The 18,033-nt window shown below is 33.8% G+C and overlaps 1 protein-coding gene across 5 annotated transcripts in view; it reads left to right on the top strand.

The window, feature by feature from the left end:
* Positions 1-18,033, top strand: part of NBEA (neurobeachin) — a 451,486-nt gene that overhangs the window by 186,951 nt on the left and 246,502 nt on the right. For all 5 annotated transcript variants that reach the window (XM_021541930.3, XM_021541926.2, XM_021541925.3 and 2 more), the window contains 2 exons: positions 41-167; positions 808-935. In XM_021541930.3, the coding sequence (XP_021397605.2) occupies positions 41-167; positions 808-935 (255 nt within the window). The remainder of the gene's footprint in view (positions 1-40; positions 168-807; positions 936-18,033) is intronic.

The raw sequence follows: 18,033 nt of genomic DNA, 5'->3' as shown, positions 1-18,033 counted from the left end.
TTCTTAAGACTCAATTAAGATTTGTGTTTTTTGGGGGCAGGTGCAGTAGACTCAGGATCTTCTTCTTCCTCTTCGTCATCCAGCTTTGTAAATGGTGCTACCAGCAAAAATCTGCCAGCTGTCCAAACTGTTGCTCCAATGCCAGAGGATTCAGCTGAAAACATGAGGTGCACAAGTTCTATCTTTTAATACTAATTATAATTTCTCTTCCCAAATTACTCTAAAAAAATAATTCATTTAATGTGCATTACTGTAGTTATATATGTGCTACAGTTATATAGTTTTTGGGTACCAAGGATGTGTATATTAAAGCAGTACTTCACTGAAAAATCTGAAGGGTCTACTTGTTCAAATTATGCCAGACACTAAAACTTCATTAAAGTATTGTTTCAGTTGGCTGGTTTATTTTCTTTACTCAATAATGATAGTACTTATTGGAAAGTAAGAGGTTTGTTAATGGAGTACTAGGAAGTGAAAGGAGACACTCAAGCCCTCCTGAGCAAACAAAAGGCCTGCATTAAACTGGACAGGACAAAAGCAGACTTGTATTTGAAAAGGATAATAACAATTTTACTTGTTCTGTAGTACTCTACAAATACTATGGAATTTATGAGGCTGACACACTGCTGACTCTACATGACATTTCCATTTACTTAAAGCCATTTAAAAACTGTAAAGTTTGATCAAATTATGAACATCCTCTTTTCTAAAGAAGCTTAGAGAAACTTTTAAAAACAGGTGTGATTTGACATAATTTAGCTTCTATTGTGATGTGTTCTTAAAATCATTATGTTGTTTTTTTCACAGTATCACTGCAAAGCTTGAAAGAGCTTTAGAAAAGGTGGCACCTCTTCTGCGAGAAATTTTTGTTGATTTTGCCCCTTTCCTATCTCGAACATTATTGGGTAGCCATGGACAAGAGCTGTTGATTGAAGGTACTGTTCTGTTATGAGATTATATTATTTTAGCTATTATTCATCTGATATGAACAATTTTTTTATTTTCACTTGACTTCATAGATCTATTTTTGATAAATCAATTAGTTGTTAGTACATTGTGATTTCACTTCTTTGCATTTAATGTCATTTAAAGAAGATAAAAGTGATAGTTTTGGTACCCTTTTATTCTGAAGATGCTGTGTAATGATACATCCTGTTCACAAAATATTCTCTATAGTTCGCCTTCCTCTCTTCAGAATAATTCAGTGCTTCAGCCTGACTTTGAGAAAGTAGTGAAAATACAATTAAAAAGTATAAACTACTCCCAGAGAGGAAAGCAAAAGAAGACCATGCTCCAACATTATTGATGCCTGGTATTTGGTAGGGCTGTTTTTTCCTCAGGCAGGTCAATTGGATTCACACAGGCACATAAAGAGCTGCACCTAGAAGGGGAATAAGAACTGATAAATTTTAAATAAAAGTATCCTTGACCACTTTCAAGGATTTTTATGGGGTTTATGTGCTATCTTTATTACTTCATAGAAAATTTACTTCATAAATGAGGCAGGAAGTAATGCAGAAGTTATGCAGAGCATGCAAATATAGCAAGCTCATGAAGAAAGTAATGAATCAGTACTAATGCAGCTAAAACAGTGAAAGGGGAATTTGCATGAGCATGCATAGGTCATGTATTCAGAGCACTATATTCAGCCAAGTAAATTTTTTCCTTTCAGGATTGTTCTGACACATAGTATTGCTGTTCATTGAAAGGAAAAAGTCTCATTCTGATAAGGCTTATAATGTAAAAATCTACACAGCAAAAATACAGCTTTGTGTTCAAATTCCAAACCCCTTTCTATTATACATGTGTTTTACCTAAATATTAGTGTGCAGTTTTTCCTATGGTAATTCCATGATTACATCTCAGAGTGTTTGCTCTTATAATTAGAAATATTTTCATCTTGTAACTGAAATTTTCTAGAACCTTTTTTTATTTTGTCTTTTTATTGTTTAATAATACCAAGGAATGGTATAGTAGTAGCTTAGAATAGTCAGAAGCTTCAGGTATTTTTTTATTGTTAGTTTTATAGCTTGTGATTAGGTTGCACTTCTCACTTAATGACATGTAAATTAATGGTCTGAGATTCACATTGAGATGACTGTAAGATAATTTATGGACTACATTCTTATCTCTCTTATTTCAGTGAAGCTGGTTGCAAAATTTGTAGTAGTATTATCCTTTTCCATTTGGCAATTGATTAATTGCACTATAGGTTTTATAAAAAATGACTAAAATTGTCTTGGTTGCCCTAAGTTCTTTTACTGGTTAAAAAAATTCTTCACTGATGTCATTCTGATTTTGTCTTTTTGTCAGATCAATAGCATGAACAGTTTCCAGGATATGACAAAGACTGAAATGCCAGAGGTCACAGGAATCTCGCAACTATACAGCCATATTTAATCTTTTGCTTATCCATAAAGAAACACATTTTGTTGAATTGTTTTTGGCTCATAGCATATTTCTGATAACTGCATGGAGTATCATTCCATAATTTGCCCTTATTTTGCCTCCTATCTATGACTTAGCCACCCAATTCAGAATAAGAAAACATTATTCACAAACCAAAACTAGCAATGTCCTCTCCATCAATCACTCTCTCATTCCTGATTTCTAAAAACCAGTCCTTTCTTCCCAAGATATTGAAATAGAAATCAGGAAAGTAAAAAAAAAATTCAAGCACACCGTAGATTTTTACACTGCAAGACTTGAATTTTTCTTTTCCACCTCTAAAATACTTGGGTTTTTTTTTCTTCTTAAAAGAAGATTCAGAGTTGTTTTTCTAGTCATTGTGAAATTCTGATCTTTTCTTTCTTTGTTGCCTCTGAGACCCTTTTTCTCAACTAAATTGAATTCTTGCCTCATTGAGATGCCTTTGACAGAGAACTCCAAATTCTCTCTTCTTCTGATACCTGATTTACTTTAAGTTTCCTGTCATTCCTTACTGAAAGCCAGTGGTAGTCTTGAGGTATTTGAAAGTGCTGTCCGGGTAATGACTAAAATAAAGAGGGATTTAGTGGTGTTATTCAGGATATGAGAGTGCATAGAATTCCTGCAGGGTTTGATAATTGAAATCAGACTTTTTTTTTACTGGCAAGTAGTAATTAACATGACACTTTTATATGCAATTGTTTAATTTGTTACTTTATATGTTAAGGTTTTAGTTATAAGAAAAGAAGTAGCAAATAAACTTTAATTAAGTCTTAAGGAACTTGTCTGTGTTTCAAATTGATCACCATAAAAATATCTGTTATGTTCTATGAAGCATGTACTTTCAAGTTTAACATAATAATACCTTTCCCTCTTTGCTTTTTTTTAAAACCTCTTTATGGTATGAAGTTTCTCCCCTATCACATTTGGTAAAATCAGAATACTGTCAGACATCCTTGATGCCATGTTCTTTTTCCTGAGGTTCTTTCTAGTGCTCTTGTTCATGTGTGTGTGTAAGAAATGCTAAATCATTTTCAGATTTGGTAAGAATGTACACAGTTTTGTGTACAAACTGAAGACTGCATACTGAAGAGCACAAAATAAAAGGAAGCAGAAAACAAAATTAATTTTAAAACTTCTAAAACTGGTTAATCATGCAAATTTTCCAGAATATCTAATGCTTTATGATAGCTGTTGTCAATATATTTTTGGAAATATGAATGCAACTTAGCTATAGTAGTAGTAGTGGTATTGTACTACTATTGTAGTAGTTCAGCTGCCTCAAACCTTTGGTGAAAAATCTTGAAGTCATATCCTTTTGCATCACACGTTATCATCATTCTGTCCCATGGGAGACTGGCTGATCTATTGTTTGAGTAAATTATACTTAATGTTTTAGTGCTTTCTGAACTTTTGATTGGAGTTGAAATGAACAAGCTGCAATGATCTTGTCAATCTAGACCAAAAACTTCAGCTACTAACACTTGAGATTACTAATTTTTCTTGTCATGGTAAATTCCCGAATGTGACTGGTAACAGAGGAACCCTGTCAGGTAGGAATCTGACATTGCAGAATATATTTATTGGTAAAATGCCACATATATTTACTCTACTTAAATTACCTACTAATTACTGAAATAGTTACTTGTTTCTTTTTCTAAAATCAATTCTTTCTTCAAAGGTATCTTATACTCCACCGAATTTCAAATGTTTCATCAACCTCTCAGAATATTTATAAGTACAAAATATTGTCAGTGATGGGTTAAAATTTACCTTTTTGCATTTGAATACAAATAGCTTCAGAGTATAAAAGTACCAGCCCAACACTGCTGTGGTTTGTCAACTGAGGTTCTTCCAATGCCTCAGAGAACAGAAGTTGCAAAGGTTAAAATCATCCATACAGAATCTAATTGGAAACAAACATGCAATATGTGTAGGCCACATATTTGAGCTTAGCAGAGCTCATTGTGGAGTTCCATTTAACACTTGCACAGATATGTTTTCGCTAACTAGTTTCCATATGGTCTGCAAATTCCCTCCATGTAAAGTGCATGACAACATTCTAGCTTTTAGGTGAAAATGTTACAGGCAAGTGTAATCTGATCTGTAGCCGAAAGAAATATCCTCTTTTTGTCAAGCACAGATGGCTAAAAGTATTTCCACTACAGCTATTCTTGGAGTGTCTGGAACTGTTAGAATAGGTTCACGATTGAAACACAGTCACATAGAATGTTTTCCCTTCTCTCGAGTGAGGTACCAAAGAAACTCCACCGATGCTTTTACTTTGCTGTATCATTAGCTGGGTAGAAGGTCAGCCAGGTAGCCCTTCTCCAAAGGATCTCTGATGAATTCCTTGCTGTACATTTGATATGTTTCTGATACAGGCACAATTAAAGTCAGATGATAGAGAGAATGTTTTTGTGCTGATAGGAGCAGGATCTGTTTCTGCTCATGAACTCACCACATGGCCCTATGAAAATATTCAGTAGAGGTGGTGATGGACTAGCTTTGTATCGTGTTTGACAGGAGGCTTCTTGAAACAATTGAAAAATTGCCTAAAACATTCCTTTGAAAACTACAGATAGAACTTGGGTGCTAAATGACACTACTCAAAGCTTCCCAAGACCTCAGGTGCGACATCACTGTGGCATCTACCAACACTGGCACAATTAGTTTCTGATTTTCTTGAAGAATACTGAATTTTGTATTAGGAAAAGCAGGACAACCATTTTCCTTTAGATACTATAATAATCCGGAAATCCCTTATACTTTCTGGGGAAAATTTACTTGGAGCTTAACAAGCCCCTTGTGTTTCTCTTAGAAACTTCTCAGAACCTTTGTATTACTGTGTTCAGGAACACAGATGCTGTAACTTAGGAAAATGCATGTTCTTGCAGAACTTCCTATTTCCCTGTACATATTATTCTCTCATTCTTCTATCTCATTCTGCCACATCCAAAACATTTTAGTTTGTGTGTCCAGGCATGCTACCTTCCAACTAACTAAAAATATGATAATTGCCCTACCAGTCTGTAGGACAGCATGTAGGCAACATTTTGAACAAAATAACATAATTAATATTAGCAAGTAAGAGGGGAAAGGAATAAATAATTTTATTATTTTAAAATTTGTATTAACTCAAATTAACAACAATTAAATAAAACTTTAAGCTATTAATGGTGCTGAAATTTCTATAATCCAATATTTCATCTCATTTTGCTATTTTTATTAACAGCCTTTTTTATAGTGTTGAATTGTTCCTGGCAAAAATAAATGCTTAGGTGAAGATATAAAAAATGAGAAACAAAGGCATTGGTATTGGAGAGATATGTTGAATCAATTTCTGGACTAAACAAAACTCAAGAAAAAGCCAGATTTCAACATAGCCAGATGCTGAGTCCAACTTCTAGGAGCAAAGAACAGAGACTTAGATCCATCCTAGGATGCTAGCAGATGAGGGAAAAAAACATGCAAAGAATGGAGGGATTGCCAAAATAATTGGGATGTTTGGCTCCCTTGGCTCATTGCTGAGACAGCAAAAACTTGTCCAGTGCCTTGGAAGAGCAAATGAGTGATTTCATTTCTGTGCATAAATTTGTTTAAACTCTCACTATCTTGTTCCATAGTCAGCACTTCAAGAATGATGCACACACTGCAGAGATATGAGCTACAATGTAAGGAGCTTGATTTTTTCAATGTATCAAAAAGACATAAAAAGAAGATAAATACTATAGAAGGTCTTAGAGTTTCCATCAAGAGAATGCCTAATGAGGGTAAATATGATCGGAAAACTTTAATAAGGCTTACCTTCAATTATTGCAATTGATGTTACTCATAGTCATTATGACTATTTCAAAAATCTTTTCTAAATGTAATCTTCAATCCAGCTTCTCAAGAGGAAAAATGTCATGTATTTGCTGGATGCTTTTGGAACTTCTTTGTGACTTTTGAGCATGTGAATCACCATTTTCTCTGTGCTACATTGTGGAAGGAATGATAGTCTGCATTTAGCTTAATTTTCTTTAACATCATTATGACTGCATTTGTTCACATGGTGATAGACAGGTGTACTCCAATGTCAGCTAGCCTGCAACAATCAGTAAAAAAATCAGTGGGCTTTTTCCTTGTTCTGCCGCTGACTGCATCCTAACTGTAGATGCAGTCAAGAATTTATCATTTTCCCTTGAGGCATTAAAAATTGTCAATGCTTATGCCACTTTATGAAATAAGCCTTTCTTATATGTGTGATCATGTGTATATATAAATTGATTTCCAATTTTTAGATAAGTTCTTTCATCATTATCTTGAAGCTCATTTTAGTATGAGACATTTTCTTTGCATAATGAATTTGTCTTTTCAGGGAAGCCTCACATAAACTCATGCCAGCTCTAGTTTAGTCTCAGATTTCAGAGATCTCTTGCAATTATATGACTGCATAGCTATATATGTGCTTTAATCTGATTTTTTTTTATATAATATTAAACTTGTTATTGTACTGGGTGAGGAGGATCAGTCTTTTAGTCTCTTGATAACTTTTCAATGGTTTCAGCCAGTTTAATAGAGGTTGCTTAAAAGATGTTATTTTTACACAGTATTCCCAAATATAAACATCAGTTTACAAAAAAATATACCCTATCTTGTTTTAGGGTGTGTTTCTTACTCAACTTCAATATTTTCTCTGCACTATACTTTGAGGTATGCCATCAGTTTTAGTAAAAGAACGGAAAACTGAATAGTAACTTGAAATAATCACACCTGATTAATTGTAATATACAGTATAATTATATACAATATATCTGCAATACTGTGGTCATTAAAGCATAAGGAGCGGGAAAACAATTGATAAAGCAGAACTATGGGAGCAGTAGGAACTCAGCCTTATTAGACATCAGGGAATCCCTGCTGGCAATCAAGGTGATTGTTAAAACTTCCTGTGGAGGGGTCAGGCCAGTGTCATTTGCAGTAGATGTCTCACTGGGCATGATCACTCTGTTCAGTGAGGAAGAGGAATCCATGGATTATTTGGCTGTACTGGGTCAGGAAGTCTGAATTGATTTTCAAAGCTAAGTTCATAATGTACTTCGCTGTGCCACATGCCAGTCCTTCCTTTCCTTGTGCCCAAAGTGACTAAGTGTACCTTCTTCTCTGTCTAGGAAGAGGTGATGCTGCATGTTTGGCACAGTGCAATTAGACCCAGTCCTCTGTAAGACAGTTTTCCTAAATTTGTGGTACTAGGACTCCTATTAATAGATTACCTTTTGTTTTCACTATAAAGACTTGCAGAAAGATCCCAGAAAAATTGCACTACTGTCTGAAATTAACCCCTCTTTAGATAATGAGGTTGGAATAATAGTGATTTACAGATAATGCTTTTCTTCAGTAAGTTAAAGTTTGTGTTTTCCTTTTTAACTTTAAGAATTTCTGCGAGCAATTTGCAAGATTAGGTTTTTACCATGAAGAAAACCATATGTCATTTTGAACCAGGGCATGAAATCCTCCAATAGATAGAATTTAAAATACTGCTGCTGATTGAAAACCTGCCTGCACACATTTAAATCCATTCATAAGCAGGAAGAAGAGAAAGTTCATGAATTTCAAACTAATGTGCTATTTATAGGCATGTCAGAAATTTGTTCTAAGAAATTCTTTGTCTAGGGCTGGTATGATTAGCTCCTAGTATCTGACTGAAATGCTCCACACTGTGCTTATGTTTCTGCACACACTTTGGGACTGATCGTGGGTTTTACTGAAAAACATCAATAAATCAGGCACACATGAAGACAGAAGACAACACAGTTTTCCAGAAAACTGTATGGTAGGAACAAAGAAATGCTGTAGAGCTAAATGTATATTCAAATCTGCCTATTTATTTGCACCCACTCCAGAGAGCCAAGGTTCAAAGCTTTGCAACTTAGGAAGTTTCTTTAGAGTAGGTTACTAGTGACAAGACAGATGCCAATTCAGACAGCTGAAGTGCAGGTGCCACAAAAGAAGTCTCTGGTTTTTATCCACATTGAAATCTTCAAACTATAATGACCCCAACAAGTTACAGAACATTTTTCCTTCACATAATATCCCTTTATGACACCTTTAAAGGGATATCATTGCAAACACCAGAAAGAGGATACACATTCATTCAATTTTTATTTAACTCTTGATTTACTGAAGTTCCTGTGTGCAGAAGTATGTTCTGAGCAGATGTTTAACATGGCAGGAAACATTATAGATCAGAGATCCAGATAGCAACTAGGAAATGCATAGCATCTGGCACCTTTTTGAAAGTAAACCTGCCAATAATTAATTACACATATGAGCCACTCTATCCCTGTCTAATGAGTTGGACACTTACTAAGATGTATTAGACTGTGGAACAGAGGTTAACTGCTCATGCCCTCTCCTCTGTCTCTGACTTGTGTGGTCCCAGTGTAACTTAAGGGTAGAAACTGTTGTTGGCACTCAGATTTTATGTCGTTGATTATATTATCATTATTATATTGATTAACAATCAAGATGTCTACAATCCACAATGTAATGCATTCCCATTAGACAGATATTTGGATTCTTTTGTTGCCTTGAAAATGGAGGAAAAAATGACTGAAATTGTGAGACTAATTGTAAAGTTTAGTTAGGAGACTGCAGATGTAAAAAATTAATCAGTATGTGCCTTCAGGAAATCAAAAGCTGGTAACAGTATAAAGTAGTCAGGTTTAATGGAAAGAAGCTCTGAAAGTTGTCCTTGAAAATATAGAGATCACTAGATGCTTTAAGTTACTAAATTACTGTTGAAAGTGCTATTATAACACTTTTATTATTAGGAACTGAAGAGTACCAATTACCGGTTTTTAAAGCACATGAAGAAATGCACAAAATATTGGAAAATATTTAAAGAGTAAGAAAAGGAATTAGTTGTTTGTGATTCCTGGGTTCCATTTACTTCAGCAGTATTAGCCATTTTATAATAAACTTATTTTTCAGGCTAGTAGCATGTATTCCAGTTGCAAGTCAAAAGGCCTAGAAAGGACTGGTCTTTTTGCCTTCAAATTCTAGAAAAATACTCTCCATATGTCCATCTCCCTGTTACCCTCCTTGATAGTTCATCTTTTTTGTAATCCAGTTTCTGTCTTTCTTCTTGCTTTAACTTTCAGCTTTACTTGGAAATATTTTTTCTAGTGAGTTTTCCTACCAACCTACTACCAGAAAAAAAAAAAAAAAAGTTATCAAGAGATCTATTTAAAGTTATTTCAAGGAAACAACTTTTAAAAGATTCTGGAGAAAGTTCTTAACTTGTGCAGGCACTGCTGTAAGACAGCCTGTAGGTGGACTCATCATATCAACTATACAGCAGTGCTGAATGGTAACACTGGACTAAGTTGTACAATATTTTTTTTTAGAAAAGCCACCTCTTCCCCCACTTATTATTTTTCTCCTCTACTGTCCAGGTCCAAAGAAAAACGAGGTGGTATGCCAAAATGGTATTCAGTATCTACAGGATGTTCATGCTGTGACTGAAGCTCTCCACAGGCAGAGGTTCTTTGGTTCTTATTCCACTTAATTCATCATTCAGAACACAGCAGGGGACTCTGCCTGATTTTGGACTTGAAACAGTTAGGCTGGTATTTGCCCCAGCCCTTGTCCTCTGAAGGCTTAAAAATGGAATCAATCTACTTTATTACACTGACAGTGTTTTCCAGAGAACTACCTAATTCTGATAATCTATAGGGTGCAAATAACATCTCTGTATCAGATATTACCCTGAGAGATGTATTTCTCGTGAGACATAGTACATTCTTTTCCATGTAATCTGAGTTCTGTGACCAGGTTCTTTACAAAATTAATCTCATTTAGGACTGGTCACAGTTTTTCCATATATATTCTTTAGCTTTCTGTCTATGTATCACCTGTTCTTATGACCCATGCTGAAACATTTTAATTAGTGACCAAATTTACCAAGTTTCCTTACTGGTCCTGATGATTTAAAGGCACTTCTTCAGCTCATCCTGTTAGATATGGATTTACTTGTTTCCATGCCTTCAAGGCTTAAAAAAAAAGAATCTTGCACAAAAATTATAGACTCAATTACTTGAAAAACTACTACACTTGAATTTTAAAAAATACCTGTTTATAGATCCTTTGTTGATGAGAAAACAAATGTTAATTATAGTATAAACATTAATGAACCCTCTAGCTTGATTTACCTAGGTATTAACAGACTCCCTACATACCTGGGCTTATTACTAAGATACTATATCTTTACTGTGATCAGTGCAACTTTATGTTAAATTTTACCTCCTTCAAAAAAAGATCCTCAGATCTGCTAAACATCTATTCTCTTATATCATATTTTTTGTCTGATGGTGTGTGGAATTTTATGATTCAGTCTTTTTATGCTTCTTGTCTGTGGAGATTTTCTTGCAATGAGAAAACCTCATGCTGAAAGAACTTGTCAGACAACAGAGACAGTTGTGGTATGTCAAATTAAGATGGCAAAGTGATGTCAAAGCAGGTCTAGAGAGAGCCCATAACAATGTTACTGTCAAGTAAATAAAGAAAACTGCAACACAAGAAATACAAGTTATTTCAAGAGATCTATGACTGTGGAAGGTTTTTTTGTGTTTTGAGAGACACTGTTTCAGAATGATTACCATTTGTCAGTAGGGCTTCAGGATGGAAGTGAGCTCTGATGGCAGCCAACTAAGGTCAGCAAAGTTCAGCTTGGAAATTTTTCTTTTTCTTTTATTGTTATCAAATTCTCAGGAAACATTTATATTTATACAGTAATTAGTTTTGCTACTCATGAGATCACATCTACTTAAAATGAGGATGATCTTGGCCTTAGAAATTTAGGCAGCTGCATAAGCTCTGAGGTTTTCTTATACTCCCTGTTTGTAGCTGTGCTGGTTCACTTAGTGTGGCCCCAATGTTGCTAAAGAGAATATAAGGAAATAAGGAGGATCAGTAGGATTAAATGGTTTTATTGCTGGGCAGCTTAACCTTTTCTCACCATCCTTTTTTGTCATTCACCAGGTACATATTTCAGAATGTAATAAGGAACTAGAGGAAAATAATAGAAAGAAGAAAACAGAAAGTAACTCCTATGTTTGCCATAAGAGGAGAGAAACAAAAATGAATAAGTTCATAAAAGGGCATCAAATAGGAATAAGTTATAGACTGAAGATAAGAAAAGGTTGATAAACTTCAGGAGTAAAAATAAAACTTCATACCTAAGGAAAATATAGCATTGAGTAATGCCTTTACAGGGAAATCCTGTATTCTAGAGGCTGTTATTTGGGGTGATCACTATGATGTATCTTTTCCAGGACATCCTTTTTGACAACCTTAGAAAGACTTGGAAAAGGTTCTTGAGATGAGCAGAAAGCACCATTTCTGTAGTGAAAGTATAAAATATAAACATTTACTTGTGTTAGTGAGTGAAATTAGTGTCTTTATTTCTGCTTGTTTAGGTTTGAAAATAATTTACTACTGAGGTAATACTTGTAAAATGTATTTCCTCTAACCTACATTTGAGAGGAGGTGAAAGATTGAGAAAAAAAGAAAGGAAAGTTTCTCTTTTAAAATGTTTTCTTGTAAAAGAAATATTAAAATATTTCTTCATTTTAATAAGACGACCTCTTTTTTTCATGTATTAAATATGTGGCAATTTCTTTGGTATGACTTGTTTTCATTTAGTAATTTTTCTACAAACTTAATCACAAAATTGGCAGCTTTTTCAGGAAAAGATTGACAGGAAAATACCACATGACAAAACTTCAAAAATATTTTAAATTTTCACATTTAAAATTAATTTTTAAATCTCTTTATCAATTAATGTTTTTCTTACTCCTTCCACTGAAATTAAATATTCTTGGCAGCAGCTAAGGTAGAAATTTATTGACAATTATGAGTCACTTATTTGAATAATATCTTAGTCTAAAGAGGGAAATCAGAAGACTTTCAGGATTACATTTGAATTCTCACAGTGAACTGTTTGGTTTTGGAGGAAAATTCTGGAATTTTCATTGAGATTCTTTCTAGATAAATAAGAGTTTGGGATTTTCTAGAATGTGTAATTGTAGGTGTTTTCAGGCTTCTGCTGAAAAAAAATGTTTATAACTTATGGAAGTCTACTAGAAAATGAAGTACATTATGACAGAAAACCAATCATTCCATTTTACGGACCTTTTCAAGATTGGAGATATTTTGTTTGATCAACTGCAGTGCAGTGTGACTTGGGTCTTTCTACCTGTAGTCTAGAAGACTTTAGAAGATGAGGAAATAGATTAAATTTACACATAAATTCTAGTAAATGTGTGTCATACCATTAAAAAAATCTACTTCACTTAACAGGGAATTGTTTTCTTACAATTTAACAGGGAATTATTTTCTTATAATTAATATTTGTGTTGAATTCTTTTATATAAAATGAATATTTGTGTTATTGTTTTGTGTTGTTAATGCTGATTAGAAAAAATTCTCAATTGATGCATGACAGACTGATGTAAATTTTAGATCTGTTCTGTTATAGAATTTGGATAAGCACATTATCTCACTATGCCACAATATCTGGAAATATTTGGGAGATATTTGGAAAGAGTTCTATCTGAAGAAATGCTTTTTAAGAGAATGACAGTAATACACAAATATATATATTGATTAAATCCCAATGGAGCACTGGACAAATACAAAATTACTACAGGCATTAAATGAAAAACTGAATCAGTGTTGAAAACCTTCCATGGTATATTAAAATGAACAGTGGTAGTAGATTTTATTTTATAGGTTGTGATCTCCTTTTCATTTGATGAATGAGAATCTGTGCATCTCATTACACTAAAGGAAAATTTTCAGAAAATCCGCAGGTTAGCAAAAGGCTGGACTCTTCAGAGTAGTGTGGCACTAGGATCAGTTTTGTCAATATCATTGCAGCTCATGGGATTACTAGATGAAAGTCTGTAATTTTAAAAACTAAATCATCTATGTGTTGTAATAAATCCCTCTCTGTGGGTAGACTCTCAAGGGTTTTTGCCATTCTGTGATTCCATCTGGATGTTTTCCAGTCCATATTTAGATTCCCTTTTAGCAACTGCAGTAGTGAAGAAGTTTAGGTTTTCTCACTTTAATAAAATGATTAAAGGAACTATTACATACCATTCTTACTCTTTTAAATATTGTCCCAATATTAAGGTCTGGTTTTTTTACAAATCTGGCTAAAAGGGCTGATCCATTTGAGCTGAGTCTGGACAGATTAAAACCTGGGGGATTTTGTTGACCTATTACTGTTTATTTGAGTTTTTTCTCCTAAGATGTCCATTCTAAAGATTTATGATATAATTTTAAAGGTATTCCATTTGATAACCTGAATGATACCTTTCCTAGATTTCCGGGTACCAGATCAAAAGACTATTGAGTGTATTGTGCAGTCTCTTTCGCCATAACAAAAAAATCCTTTAAGAATTGTAACTGTTTTGATCAACTAAAAAACATGGAGTCAAATTCACATTCACTGTATTTTTCTGTGTCACTTTCCTGTTCTATAAAGGAGGTTTGCCCATACAAAGAATGGTCTGGAGTAGTAAAGCAGCCATCCTTCATGGTCCCTAGAGTTGGTGGTAATATCAGTCAAGGCTGCTGAAGGTTTTGTTAAATCCATAACTCTGACTTTGTTATTTTAGTGAGCTACTTTCTTTGGAATAGTGTTTTCTTTCATCTAGTAAAAGCAAAGTTATAATTATTTGCAACATGGCTGTGATTTCCATCTGCAGACTTTCTTCAAGTTCTGAATATTTCCCAGCTTTTGCTTTTCATAAAGACCATTAGTGTAATTTAAATGCCTACAAAATATGTGACATATGTATGGTTCTAAAACCAATTTTGGGTGTAATCTTGCAAAACGTTGCATTCTGTTTAATACATATCTTCCCCCCAGCCCCCCCAATAATTGCTTGGTTTGGAATAAGAACATCTGTTGTTTCAGTTTGAGTTTTGCATGCTTAGCATTTACTTTCAAATTTTTCACCAGTCTTCTATTTTCTCTCCATATTCTCTCCTTTCAGATCTTTAGGGAACTCCCCAGCAGCTTGATAATTCATGAAAAACATTAATTTGAATCTAATTTTCTCTGAGTGACAGCCTATGGAAGAGAGGGAATAATATAGATTTAAATTATCCAGATAACTTTATTAGTCAAAAAAGGAGTCCTAGAGTTATTTCTTTGATTATAAATTAGATTTAGAAATATATTTCAAGAAATCATGTGCCAGAATTTGCTGGCAGAACAAAGAGAGTTAGAACGAACAAGTAAATTTTAAGGAAAACTCACATATCCAACCAAAACATCACCATAATTTTTGTCCTAGTTAGTTTCACAGCTAAAAAGTGCTTTAGTTTTTGTGCCCAGGGAGAAATGTGCTTGAAACTTTGTTGCGCCATTCCTAACAAATGCTGAACAAAGTATAAGGGAATAGTCTATCAAAAATGAAAATCCAATTTGTGAGGGGCAATTGCCGGTAGAAAATTCCTACTCTGTCTCATGGTACAGAAATAACTGAGGCTTATGGGAAGAGATATCGCAGGATGAATTACCCATAATGATTATGAACAATTTGAAATAATTTGAAACAATACAATTTTGTTTAAGGGACATGTAACACCATATAACTAGAAAATAGAAAAAGGTTACCTTACCAAAAAAAGTTACAAAGAAGAATTACAATGTTTTCTGATTTTTCTTTTTGTCTAGTTTTAGGTCTTTTTTTCTCATTTCTAGGCACAATTAACACACTTTTCACATGTTGCTAGAATAATGGATTTAATAGCATGTGTGTATTTTTTCATAAGTATCTTGTACTATAAAAAGCTCCTATAATTTTGATTATGTGCTGTAGAGGAGTAATAAGGAACAATTTTTCTCTGTGAACTGAGTTAAATGGATTCAACTTTCTCAAACATTTCACCTAGCCATACCTGAAATTTTTCAGATAAGCAGAAGCTATAATTGAGGGAAAGATTTCTAAAGGCTGTAAAGGTTTGTTAATTGCATCTTTTTTTCTAAGTTGAACATGAGCTATAAAAACATTTAGGTTTTGTTTTTGCTAGTATTACAATTGATTCCAGTTCCAATAAGGGTTTAAGTTGACACAAAGTAAAATCATTGAAAGAAAATGCAGGCAAACCTTGATAAATACCAGATGAAATTGTGGTGGTATTCAGTTAGACTCATACACACATTGTATTAATAATAATAAAAAGAAGTTCAAAACCATGATCTTATTTCATGAGGATTTTTTTTTTTTAAATTGATTTTATCAGCCTCCATTATATTTCTTCAAAACGTAAATTCACACTGACTAGTTCAGCATGGTGATTTGGAAGTTTTGAACCCATGACTTCATTAATGCCACAGGCATGACTAAAACAGTATAGTTTAAATTAATCTTTTTTTAGACATTAATAAGTCCTAGCAAAAAGACATAATTAGCATATCTTTGGGCCAACAGAAGAACACTGAGAAAGAAGTCAAGTAAACCAGAGCAATTCAAGATAATTGCCAGGCATACATCATTTATTCCAGATTAGCTAAGGTCATGCACTTGATGGTCCCAGTTTTTGCATCCATATATGTGGTCATTGTTGCCATCAACTTGCTGAATTTTGATGGCTATATTTAATGGACTGAGAATAGACCATGAAGAAAACAACTAAAGAACAGCAAATGTAAAAAATGCGCACTTCATTCAGTTCAACAGTGACCTTTTTAACCTTGCTGTATGCAGGAAATATCCACTTGTATTTTAGTAATTACATTAGCTTCCTTAATGGCATTTGATACAGATGGTATAAGAACTTATCTGCTGCTGAAGAATGCAGGCAACAGTTTTAGTTTGAGTGGCAAATCCTTTTTCTCATTGGAGTTAAGGAAGGGGAAGAGAACTGAAAATAGATTTGTGTGCTCTCTTCAATTTGAGAAGACATTATTTTTCCAAGCTTGTTATCTTTTCTTCCTCGTTATGTTAAAACTAATAAAATTTTGCACACGCTGAAAATTCTGTCACACCCTGCAAAATGGTAAAGAGGAAGAAAAAATACATTTTTTGGAATTTAGAAAATCAATTGGAAAATTGATATTTATTCAGATTCTAATACTACAAATTCTATTTTTAGTTTTATGAAGAGATCTCAACCAGTTTGTCTTTTGTACTCTCTGAAAAATGGGAGAGAACTTTTCTACCCCTCCTTTATTTTTTTTATGTCAGGATATAGATTGCACTGTGGGAAATTTTTTTTGTTCGTGTTCTATGCTAAAAAAAAAAAAAAGTTCACACAGTTTGGACTCCTAGAAGACAGAAGGGTACAAATCTAGAAAGAGTAATAAAATTTTCTTTTTTTTCTGGTCTGTGAAGGAAAAGTTAAATAGGACAGGGATTGGGGTTCTTCCTAAACTTGCTCCTGCAGATTTTGATGATGTGGAATCTTCATAATGCAACCAGAGATTGCATTCTTACAGTTTTTTCTAAAAGGCAGAAATAGATCTATCCTCCATTAGGTCTGATCTGTTCTTATCATTCACCACTATTGACTGCACAACAACTCTGACAGTAGATTTTTGAAGATTAATTGTGTTTTGCGTATCAGGAAAAAAAATCGTTATTTATTTCAAACCCTAACTGCTCAATCAGGAAGAAGTGAAAGTGGGAAAAAACACAATAGAGCCCTTGGCAGCTAGGATGGAGGAAATTGAGCATATAATGGAGGGCACAGACTTTACCTTGTGGTTTGAGTGAAAGGAGTCCCTGAAGCAGGATTAGGGGGCTGATATGTAAGAAATTTATAAAACAAAATGGTGGTCCTGCTATGAATGTTTCACATTTCTGTTTTACTTCAAGGAATGTATGATATGAGTACTTAAAGGTGAACAGAAAGTATTTCTGTTTCTATTTCCTTACTGACCATCAAAGTGCACAAGATTCTCCATTTTCTGTCTGGACCACTCCCAGTTCTGCTAATTTATAAGTAGAGAGCTGCACACTTAATTTCTGCAGTAGACTGAGACAAACATGTTGACATTGTGACCTTCTTTAATGAGACTTTCCTATTTCTCTCTGTATTTTCATATGAGAAAAGTGCTACAGTCTCTAAGATAATTATTTGTTGCTTTTGGACATGGAAAGCAATCTATTTTAATACTAATGGTTATGAGAAATGTTAATGGTGTCACCAATGGGTTGTTTCATCAGCAGGCAATTAAAGAGCTGGTTATAACTGAGGGGTCTGCTGATGTGCTAACCAGATGTCAGTTCTGTATCCTTTTCTGTTTCTGAATTTCACAAAATCAATTTTATTCTCCTTTCTAGTGCTGGAATGCTACATCCAAGTTTGCAGTTGATTAGATGTGATATATAAACATTCTCAAGTAATGTCCAGAGGAATAGTGAAAGGACATCAGTTTGAGGTCAGATGACCACTTAGACCCATATCATTATCACGTTGTTAAAAAGTTAGAGTGCATATATAGTGCATAAAAATTCTTATTGTAAATAGATAATCTTGGTCTAAGCAATTATGACTCCTTCAAACAGAGTCATGTTTTTTCATGTCTGCAGCTTTGTATTA

This window comes from Lonchura striata, chromosome 2, assembly GCF_046129695.1.
Source record: "Lonchura striata isolate bLonStr1 chromosome 2, bLonStr1.mat, whole genome shotgun sequence".
Classification (NCBI taxonomy): domain Eukaryota; kingdom Metazoa; phylum Chordata; class Aves; order Passeriformes; family Estrildidae; genus Lonchura; species Lonchura striata.
The sequence above is the reverse complement of the archived record's forward strand: the minus strand, read 5'-3'. Positions and strand labels throughout refer to the sequence as shown.